General features: G+C 37.5%; 1 protein-coding gene across 1 annotated transcript; it reads right to left on the bottom strand.

The window, feature by feature from the left end:
• Nucleotides 1-4,204: 4,204 nt before the first annotated feature.
• On the bottom strand, nt 4,205-5,709 carry LOC109409320 (N-acetylneuraminate lyase B). Its single transcript, XM_019682769.4, has 4 exons — nt 5,366-5,709; nt 4,922-5,313; nt 4,544-4,852; nt 4,205-4,374 (listed from the first exon to the last, which is right to left on the bottom strand). Exons 1-4 carry the CDS (start codon nt 5,425-5,427, stop codon nt 4,286-4,288), a joined length of 852 nt encoding a protein of 283 aa, XP_019538314.4. The 5' UTR covers nt 5,428-5,709; the 3' UTR covers nt 4,205-4,285.
• Nucleotides 5,710-11,509: the final 5,800 nt, after the last annotated feature.

Below are 11,509 nucleotides of genomic sequence, written 5' to 3'. Positions count from 1 at the left end.
CTTAAAAAAACATAGTTTTTTCAAAAGGGTTTATGATGGGTTGGGGCAAACATAAAAAATATCTTTTGCTCGCATTCAAAAAAATAAATGCTGTTATAAAACATATCAAAAAATTAGAGGGGTGTTAGTTTTGTAACTCAAGCGAAAAATACTTGAAAAGTGCCTACTTTTTCTAGAAAATAATCAATATCTTTTGAACGGAATGATGTAGCAACATTCTCAGCGCACAAAAATGCGCGTTTTCGGAAGCTCTAAAAGTGGGTTTAGGCGACTTTGTCGAGAAATTTGAAACAAAAAAGATAAAGCAATAAAACGATTTGTTCTAGCGTCACCCTATGAAAACTATGAAAAAAATGCTCAAAATTTGATCAAAACAGTTTATACGCTTTATCTTTTTAGTTTCAAATTTCTCATCAAAGTTGTCTAAGAACCATTTTTAGAGCTTCAAAACATTTTTGGGGGCTGAGAATGTTGCTACGTCATTCCGTTCAAAACATATTGATGATTTTCTAGAAAAAATAGGCACTTTTCAAGTACTTTTCGCTTGAGTTACAAAACTAACACCCCTCTAATTTTTTGATATGTTTTATAACAGCATTTATTTTTTTGAATGCGAGCAAAAGATATTTTTTATGTTTGCCCCAACCCGTCAGAACACCTTTTTAAAAAACTATGAATATTTAAGAAAAATGCCTGTAACTTTTGAACCAAAAGAGATGACGACCATCTCAGCGCACGAAACGGCGCGTCTTCAAATGCTCTACAAGTGTTTCTTGGGCGACTTTGATGAAAAATCGAAAATGAAAAGTTAACGCCACAAAACCGGGTTTTCTTGAACCACCCTAAGCTAATTCAGAAAAATACCTCTAGATCGGTCAATTTTAAAGCTACATAAAAAGTGTTGCAAATAAAATAGTTTGGTTCCCAATTTCTTTAAAAATATGGACCACCCTAATTTTCATGTATATTGAAAAGAGGGCCTTATTTTTAGGGACAACTTTGTACAAGACCATATTTATCTAGAAAATCATTTGAAGGCGCTGAATGGATCTTTCCTCGTAAATCTGATTCGTGGACCATTGTGCAATGTTCCGATTGAGCTCAAACTTTTACTGTAACTGGTTAACATCCAATGTTTCAAATGTACATTGAGAAAAAAAAATAATTTGATTTTTTAATTGAAAAATATACAAAATGTTTTTTTTTTAATTTTGCTCAAATTTAAGGAGTTTGGCCTATATAAACACCAATATCTCGAATCCCACTAATTTATGCAAAAAGATTGAAAATTCGTTGACTGCAATCCAAAATATATGAATTTTGGTATATTCCATGTTTTTAAAAACTGTAGAGCTTGATTTTTAGGAAATACTCTAAAACTATTCTACTTAAAACATTTAGAAGCACGATCTTGATATCAGAACATAATTAACATCTTCCGACAACGCTTGAGCAGAACCCATAGTTTTAATTAGCACCTAAGACCTAGTATTAATCTATTTTATTTAGACCCTGTTGTACGATGAAAACAAACACAATAAATGACGATGATAAATATGCATCAAAAATGATGGTTGTTGATAGAAGTTCATGACTTTCGTTTTTTTTTTGTAAACTTGTGATATTTACAGGCTACTTCCACATTTTTTCCTCCTCTTTGTTGGGAAAATTAAGCCACTGCTTCTACATTACAATAAAACATTTCCTGAGCGGACAGTTTTACCCTTGGGACAAGACACTGTGCTGGAGAGTACATTTTCCTTCACAGAGTTGCTCAGAATTCCTCCGGATTGCTCCCGTTTCTGCTTGCCTGATTCATCGCAAAATCAAAACAATATTGCCCGATATCTCGCCTTACTTGCAGTTTTAGGGGTGTTTTTCAACAAATTTCGTCGATCATTAGTGAAAAGAGTTACTCAGAATTTCTCAGAGTTACTCTCGTTTGCACAGTGTCTTGCCCCTAGGTTTTACCCAACGACGGGCCCAACGAATAGAATTGCCATTTATGTTGGACCGCTGCATATGGGCCCATATAGCCGAGGCGGTAAACGCACGGGTATTCAGCTTGACCATGCTGAGGGTGACGGGTTCGATTCCCGGTCGGTCCAGGATCTTTTCGTAAAGGAAATTTCCTTGACATCCTTGGGCATAGAGTATCTTCGTGCTTGCCACACGATATACGCATGCAAAATGGTCATTGGCAGAGGAAGCTCTCAGTTAATAACTGTGGAAGTGCTCATAGAACACTAAGCTGAGAAGCAGGCTTTGTCCCAATGAGGACGTTACGCCAAGAAGAGAGAGAGAGAGAGAGAGAGTTGGACCGCTGCAACGGAATATGATTCCCGCTTTAATGTTATAATCACAGACAAACAGACGTAACACTCTTCAAAACGGATTGGCACATGCATTTAACGATCAATTCAAATTTCATTTGAAGTGCGCGATCCTTCCACCAGAGGCGCTAGTGTTCGATCGCTTTGACGTTTTCCATTGTACACGTTGCTGAATGATGCAAACGAAAATTACAGGCGATTTGTGTAGTAGTGTGCGTGTTAGCAAACGTCAAATCGAAATCCATCATGGCCGACCGTGTCTCGCGCGGTTATACCAACAGGTGGCAGGTGCTCATGAAAAAGACACCGGGCAAAAGTTTTTGATGAATTTTCTTTAAGAGTTACGTCTATTTGTCTGTGTTATAATTCCCCATATTATTGGACGTTGCCCTATTTATTTGAAACAGTTTTATACATACAAAACATAAAAATCACCGTTAATATTAATGAAATGTAGTGTTTTATAGTAGTTTCATTGTTTATAATTGTGTAATTCTTTACTAAAACTAAGCTTCCAAAATAAAAAAAGTGGAGATAAAACACGAAAACAGTGTAAATTTTACTCATTTCCGGACAAATAAAAATACCGTCTACCCCCGTTGGTTTGAACGACACCTCATGCAAACCAACGGGGTTTATTTTTTAATTTGAACTCCTAGTAACCCTGTGGGTATAGAAATAGATATACACAGTGATGGGAATCCCTTTTCTTTTTTTGTTTTGATTCTGCGTTCCGTTTCACCCCGTTCCATGAGCGGAATGACGTTTGAACCATTTTTAGTTTGAACGATGTGCAGATTAACGGGGGTCAAACTAAAGTGTTCAGATTAGATGCGGTCAAACCAACGAGGGTAGACGGTAGAACGCTTGGTGCTAATCAATCGAAATTGTCAAAACCAACATGGAATAATGCGCAGAATCGAGGAAGGAAACAAAAGTTTTCCAATGTCGAAATATTCTTAAAATCCGTTTTTTTTCAGTGGATATGTTGACTAGTATGGGACACACTTGTATGGAAAAATTAAATCCTCGCTCCAGTCGACTTTTTAGATGCCATTTAGGTCCCATATGAACTGTACAAAATTTCAGAACAATCGGTGAAACAATAATTTAGCGCAAGCGGTTCAAAGTTTTCATAGGATTTACTATGGGAAAAGCTTTACTTTCAAACAAAAAATTCCAGAGGTCACCCCTTGTCTCCTTAATTAAAATCGATCAACATTTCTTGTAGAAAAATCATTCATGAAACTTTCCTTCGAAGACCGCAAAACGATTGGTTGCTTGTGGAAAAAGTTATTGATTTATTACCGATTAGTGATCCAACGAAAGGCTTTTCGTTTCGTTTTATCAGCAGCACTGCTGCTGCCGTTGTTGCATGTGGTGGCGGGAGGCGTCACCACCCCCAGAAACAGCAGCAGCCAAGGCGGCAGGTACAGTGCTGCTAATAAAGCAAAACAAAAAGCCGTTCGTTGGATAACTAATCGGTAATAAATTAATAACTTTTTCCACAAACTTCCAATCGTTTTGCGGTCTTCGAAGGAAAGTTTCATAAATGATTTTTATACAAGAAGCGTTAATCGATTTGAATTAAGGAGACAAACGGCGACTTCTGGGATTTTTTTATCTGAAAGTGGTACTTTTCCCATAGTAAATCCTATGAAAACTTTGAACCGCTTGCGCTAAATTATAGTTTTACCGATTGCGCTGAAATTTTGCACAGTTCATATGGGACCTAGATGGAATCAAAAAAGTCGACTGGAGCGAGAATTTAATGTTTGTCCCATACTAATGTTGACTTGTTGTAGGATATTTTATCGTGCAGCAATTGCATAGGTATTCAACTTATATGAAAATAATTTGAAACTATTGCATAAACAAGGTGTTGTCGAGACATTTATTGGTTCACGTTCCTAGTCAAATTCAGATGAAAATTGCATTGAACATGGTCATAGTTATCCAAACGTAAGTGGTGCCCGTGTCTTCCCTAAATTGAGATGGCAACTTTCATTGAACGCTCTCTTCATCGCTGTTACCCAATCACCTGAAACGATATAAATAATGAGGCATGATCTTGTACCGACTTTTCGAACCCTCTAAGCAGAATACCCTTTTCGAATGAGTGTAATCAGTTTCGTACCTTTTAATTCCGCCCTATGTTACACTCATTCGAATGAGGCATGACTAGAATCTGTTTTCTAGTTTCCACTTACCGTATTTCAAAATATCGGATATTCTAGCATTTAATTCCTTTTGCTTTTCTCGAGCCACGCTCAGCTGTCCGTTGTTAACATTTTCGATTATCTCGTATGAAATCTCCGGACAAATATTCAAAGATGTCATTATAAAACAATCAAATCCCGCGGCAACCGCACCACACAGTATTGAATCTGCTCCTAGGAAAATGTGCCTCTCTGGTTTAAGGCAAGCAGATCCCTGATCTAAATCTCCACTGGTGTATTTGATACCACGAAAGTTTGGAATCGATTGTTCAGCCAAATCAAGAAATGTTGGCATATGTACTAAAAATGTTAAAATACATTTAGGAAAATTCACAATCTGACATTCTCTCATTTCTAATATTTACTTACCACTAACGTCGGTAAACATCGGAATATGATAGTAGAAAAAAGGAGTTGTGGGGCAATATGCAGCTACATTTTTCAAATATTCTGTCAGTTTTTCCGGAGACTTAGGTTTGAAATATAGCTCTGGTAGACACAATACTCCATCCACTCCAAGCTTTTCAGCATGCTTTGCCAGCTCTACCACGTCCGGATACGGAGCTCCTCCTATTTGTACCATCAGCACGATACCATTATCATCGCAAGCTTTTTTCCAAGCCTCTGTGACTTGCTTTCGTTCTTCGACATTCATCAGCATTCCTTCACCTGAGGTGCCATTGACGAGAACCGCTTCAATTTTTTTCTGTTTAAGATACTTTGCATATGGATCAATGATTTCATAATTAACGGTCTTATCGCTAAAAAATGAGACAGTGATGAACTTGTATTTAAAATGTAATACAAAAATACCTGTCGTTATGATACGCTGTAAACACCGGGGCCATCAAGCCCTTGAATGTGAACTGCTTCATCGTTATTTTGTGACTGATTAGTGCTGGCTGTAGCGAGGCAACGAATAAAAATAGAAAGAAAAGATTCTTTCCACACCTTATCACTTGAGATGCAAGCTCATAAATAACTGGTGTTTATACTCTCGCTGAATGCTTTATACCTGCGATAGATAAGAAAGCTTTCAACAGTATTATTGCTTGCATTAATGAACTACAACAAATGAAAATAACGGTGGCGAAGATGTATGGGTCATCTTTCGACATTTGAAAGTATTATAACTCAGTGGATTGTATTACAGTTCGATTCCAGGTTGGATTCCAATTGGAAATGTAAAGGAATCGTTCTGATCTATAAGTTGATCTGCTATTTTGATTGCAGAGCAGAAACCATTTCAAAAGTGCAACCTAGTAAAATAAAAACTAAAGTTAAACGCAGAGAATGAAGGCTATAGAAAATAAATTATTATCTTATACTGACTTCCTTGGAGCATTCATAATAAATATAATTAATGATTCAGATTGATAAAAAATCAGTATGTTTTTTTATGTTTAATAAATTTAAATCGCTTCAGCAAATTGTTGCAAAATTGATTCTTGCTTGGATGTCTATACTTCGTGCTCTAATGTTGAGGTGCTGCGGATTAATGTCCAACGAATTGTCAACAATAAGTGATAAATGTGATGGTATGTTTGCTGAAGCCTTGCTTGAAGCGATACAGTATGCTATACAATTTATCTTATTAAAATAAGAATATGCAAATGCAATTTGGCGCATTGGTAACTGGTAAACGAATCATTGAATAAAAAACTATGAACACTCAATAGATTCTTATGCTATGGTATTTCCTCGGGTATTCACTAGGTATTTCATATATGTCACTCGTTGTAAAGATTACAATAGCTTGTTTAATAACTAGCACCAGGCTAAACCGTAAACTATTGCATCATCCGACTCCTGAAAAAAAAATGTTTTCCCAACATTTTTTCAGTCGCGGTTACACATTTTGGGGTGGTGCATGGGATAAACGGTTTGTTTACTTATTGCTTCCGTTCCAAGGCGAATTGAAGCAGTGAACAAAAGAAAGCTAGTCAGTGAACGTTGCATAAAAAGAAAGCTTATACACAGCTGCAATGAAAGCATTATACACCAGTGGTGGAAAACATCATGCGCTTGACGTGTTTTTTTGGTTCGCATCACACACAATCTTTGCTCACGCGCTCGCGAACCCAAAAAGAGAGAACGGTTCACGATTTCCCGAATCGACTAACCAACGCAAAACAAATGTCGAACGAGCAGAATCGCAGTTGGTTCGCCAGAAGCATCACAATGTAGAATACAGTCGGAACCCGCTCGTTGAGCCACAACCTCCACCCAACCAACGAAATCGATTCGCTAGTTGGAATGCCTAAAAACTGTTGAAAACTATCCATTGATAAACTACTAGTAGATTCTAGTAGGGTCATGACTGTATCATCGAATTTGGCGATCTTCCCGTCAATTACTGCGTTATTATTTCGGGCATTTTTGATGAGGTGCGGATTGTCGTACAACAGAGCTACAGTGGTATCATCGATATGCAATAGCGGAGATTGCTCCGTAGCGCCAGCATCTTTAGCCATCTTCATGTTTGTTGAACATTGGTCCATTGACCATTACCAAAGTTACTGATTCTAAACCTCTCTGCTTCACTGTGAGTGATTTCCAAGCGTGTGGTGAGCCAGTACATATCCGATGGGCTGAAATACGTATACGTACATAGGGTCTGGGACCATTTTGGGCACTTGCTGCTATAACTCAGCCAATTTTGAACCGATTGACTTGATTTTTGAGACACGATCAGGTACGCACAGTATCTACCCGAATAAAAAATACAGTAGAAAAACCGAACGTTGTATTGTAACAGTACTATTTAGAACCATATTTTTACAATAGACACCACTGTAAAAATAAAAATACAAAAACAATAAGATGTAATGTAAAAAACCATACCATGAATTGTAAATAAGATTTTTACAATATATTATACAGGTTGTTAAGTATCGTAACAATATAAAAAAATATTTTTCTCCATATATATATTTTTGCAAAACCATACATTTTATTGTTAATGAATTGTTCTAAATTCTGATACGTGGGTTTAAATATACCGTACATTGTATGGTACATGAATGGTTTCGAACAATAAAATGTACCGTAAATAAATTGTTTTTAATTGTAATTTAACTACTGGTTATACATTTAATCAAATGGTTTTGGAATGGTTTTCTTTTGTTATGTTGTATTATTATGCGCTTTGGGAATTCTATATAGGATCGCCCACGTCTAAGTCTGAGTAGTCTCTGATTGCATTAACAGTTGAAGCTTAGGCTCCCATGCCCCACCAGCCAGATAACCGGGTTTTGCAAACTAAGCATTATTTGTGGCAACACTTTAAGCGGCATGATGGAACAATGCCGAGCGCGCTAAGTGTTATTAGACCACTAATGTAGTTGCATGAAGTGGGTGACGAGGTACATAAGTATCATTACAGCGTGCTTCATCGTTATTGCAATATTGAGGCTCCAGTTTGACTAAAGTTTGAAATACATAACAACTCATAAGAAAACTGTCAAGTTCTATTCAAATATAAGTTAGGTTAAAAAGCGAACCCGCAGACGAACCTATATTAGAAGTCATTTCAATGTACAGTCCAGTCCATATGTTGAAGATGGCTCTACGTCAAAGATAAAGTTTGTCAATCGCATTTGATTCGATTGTGGTCGAAGGCAAGTTCACATGAGAGAAGAGGAGAAAACTCCCCTAAAAGCAAATACCGAAAGAATAGTGTTGAACTCATCCACTGATTTACGGTAATCTGACCTGCATCTTTCCGAGCTGGCCTACATTCGTATTTTTCTCATCGCACTCTACACACCTAGCCCGCCATATCTCTTGGACCCCTGCTTGGACCTGCAGTTCTTAGGACATCTGGTTTATCACTGATTTAAACATGTTATTGACAAGGATGTTTTCGATCATCTGGCAATCATTTGACTCATTTGTCTATAACTCAGTTCAGAAGCCTAATATTGAAATGAGATGTTCGTTAAACTTGTAGATAAGTGTTTTTCCTACAATTATCACCAAGGACGCCATATTCTAACTTTTATATTTACGGCGTAAAAGTGTTTTTTGATCGTTTAGTATGAGTAGGTGGTACTAGCTCTCTCACGCCGCATATATGAGATTTAGGATATGGTGTCCTTGGTGATAATTGTAGGAAAACCACTTATCTACAAGTTTGTCGAACATCTCATTTCAATATTATGCTTCTGAACTGAGTTATGGATAAATGAGTCAAATGATTGCCAGGTGATCTAAAGCATCCTTGGTTATTGACTCAAAATTGATGTTTCAACTTATTCACTTTTTTCTCTTTCCTTTCCTTTGCAGCAAAAAAGTCACAAACATTAACAAAACAAAGCACGGAAAAAATCTTAAACGAATAAAATAATTAAAAATTCACGGAACAATAATGTTTCGGAAAAGTGAATGGTTCAAACGTAAGAAAAACAGTATGATATATTGTTACATAAAAATCCAATGTAAATGTATAGTATAGCGAACCATTTCATTACAATACACTTTATTGTAGCTGGTACACTGTATGGTGCAGAAATGGTTTTCACCAAACACTCTATGGTTAGTTTTTATCCGGGTAGCCACGTTCAAAAATTAAAGTCAATCGATTTGACATTGACTGAGTTATATCAGCAAGTGCTCTTGCCCAAATGGTCCCAGACCCTATATGTAGAGTACATAAATGATGAATGACAATTTAGTTCGACAATATTGCATAAAAATCTTTACCTGCTAAATCGACGATGTTCATTTTGAAGTTTTTTAGCCTTCTTGTTACCGGTCCATCGTTGGGGCTCCAAATGATGCACACCACATACCATCACAGCAACCGCCTCGGGGGCCAAAATTTTGGGATTATTTTTTTCAAACTTTTTGGGTACACCATCACTTGGAAAGCCCATGAACGAATCGGTGCGAGCTCTATATAGGAAAAGTTCGGCTTTAATGGACATTCCGTCGATCGCAATCATCACTGCTTTTTCACGTTTTGAAAAATATCGTGTCTTCTCCGCTAGCTTATCTAATATGCTATAGTTGATTCCAGGTTTTATCTCGACATCTGCGTTCCATCTCCCTAATGTATTTTTATGAGGCAGAGCCAATATGTTGGACTGCTGGATCGATTGGTAAGCTGCGGGACCAGCCAGATATGTACCCACTGCAAACTTTTTTGTTTCCCGGTCGTATCTGCGACCTCTCGGCTTCTTTCCGGCGTTTTTCAAAGCATTATAGAGGACCTTGTTGGACTTAACGAGGTTACTGATTCGTCGTAAGTCAATGTTCGCTTTTCGTTCCTGTTTTAGGGAGTTCTTCAAAGCCGCAATTGTCTTTTTCTTGGCCAGGTTCGAGTGGTATCTCCACTTCGACTTACGTTCAGATGCCTTAAATTTTTTCTTTAGGATATTATTTTGCAGCTTATAACGCATTGTATCTGCTTTTTCCGCTTCGTACATCCGTTTGTAATTGCACTCGTTGAAAATGTCGTCATTCAGACCAAATGGTTCGAACTGCACAAATTCGAAACTGGATGATTCTGGGACTGGTGAAGTTTCTGGGACTGGTGAAGATTCTGGGCTAGGTGAAGATTCTGGGACTGGTGAAGATTCTTTGACTGGTGAATTTGAATTAAGCTCGCCTCCAAAATTAACGATCTCAGGAGCATCGTGTGCATCCTGGACGGCGGTTTTACAAGTGGAGTCGTCTTTTCCAGAAACCGAGCCGGAAGCAATGCTGTCTTCCAGAACCATTATTTTAAAAAATCCATCACTAACAGTCGGATCAGCATTTGGAAGAAGCCTATCGATATTATGCAAAGAGATTTATTAATGAAGGTAAAAATATATTTCCTTTGCTACATCTCACCCTTTCTCTGGTTCCGAAGAGTTGACGTACGCTTCTGGCAAGAAGTGAGAAGAACAAATCCGTCGTCGGCGGACGGCAGTAACGCCTCCCGAAGCGAATTCTCTTGCCAGATCGTCAGCGCAACAAAGCTGAACCCGCAGCGCGCAGCTGTTGATAGAACATACAATGGCTGTACTTGTTTTTAAAGTATTCAGGAACAACTTACCGTTCATAATTTTTCGGGAAACAGTGAAATGTTTTTCCAGGTGTTGCTCCAGCTTTATTGCTGCTTGCTGCACAAACCAAATTCACATTTCCTGCCCATGTTTAATTCAAACCGCTAGCACTTTGAACGATATTTCATATATGTACATACGCGTGAGAAATGATAACAAACCGGATGACAGTTCGAAATTTTGAATGCGCAGCAGTGGCGCCATCACTACATATGCGAGCACAGTCCGAACTAATGGTATTTTCAAATTAACCGTTAATTCGTGCGAAGATTCGAATTTGAGTGGTACGTCTGTTTGTCTGTGGTTAGATGTCAACGCGGATAAAATCTTCAACTTTATATTATGCGTTGCGCGAAAATTTCAAATCAAGAAAAGTGTGACAGTATTGAGCATTGCAAGGATTGCAAGGATTTCACGACGATCGTGCAAATGTTCGATCAACGAAAGAACAATAGTCCTGTTCAATGACGTAGGTTGAGCTTGCTCGAAGTTGCTGCATCCTATTCTTACCCATTTGTCAACAAACGGGAATGAGCAGAATGGAGCAAGCTCGAGCAAGTTCAACACACGTCGTTGAACAGGACTAATGTTCACACATAAAACAACAAAGGAAATAGCGCGTAAACAAACCAATTATTCGAAACACCACCCCAAAATCCCTGATAAAAATTTCCAATAGAATCACCATAAACTACCATTAAATAATGATAAATTTGACTGTTCAACAACAAATTATATTGTGTACTTATTTTCCTGCTGAAAATGCTCTACTGAAACTACAATACGTGAACAATAAAATCTATGGCACTAGAGATTTCAATAATAAAAACACTATAAATTGTATGGTAGTTGACTCAATTTGCTCCAAAAAATTTGGATTTTTTTATGGTAAAGATACATAACA

Source organism: Aedes albopictus, chromosome 2 (genome assembly GCF_035046485.1).
Source record: "Aedes albopictus strain Foshan chromosome 2, AalbF5, whole genome shotgun sequence".
Taxonomy (NCBI): Eukaryota; Metazoa; Arthropoda; class Insecta; order Diptera; family Culicidae; genus Aedes; species Aedes albopictus.
The sequence above is the reverse complement of the archived record's forward strand: the minus strand, read 5'-3'. Positions and strand labels throughout refer to the sequence as shown.

What these genes read in the sequence shown, in the direction of transcription:
- LOC109409320 (XM_019682769.4), bottom strand. Translation starts at nt 5,427, where the DNA reads ATGAAGCAGTTCACATTCAAGGGCTTGATGGCCCCGGTGTTTACAGCG. An exon ending in ACAGCGTATCATAACGACAG is followed by an intron (nt 5,314 to 5,365) that starts GTATTTTTGTAT and finishes CTCATTTTTTAG; the next exon opens with CGATAAGACCGTTAATTATG. An exon ending in ATCCGATATTTTGAAATACG is followed by an intron (nt 4,375 to 4,543) that starts GTAAGTGGAAAC and finishes ATATCGTTTCAG; the next exon opens with GTGATTGGGTAACAGCGATG.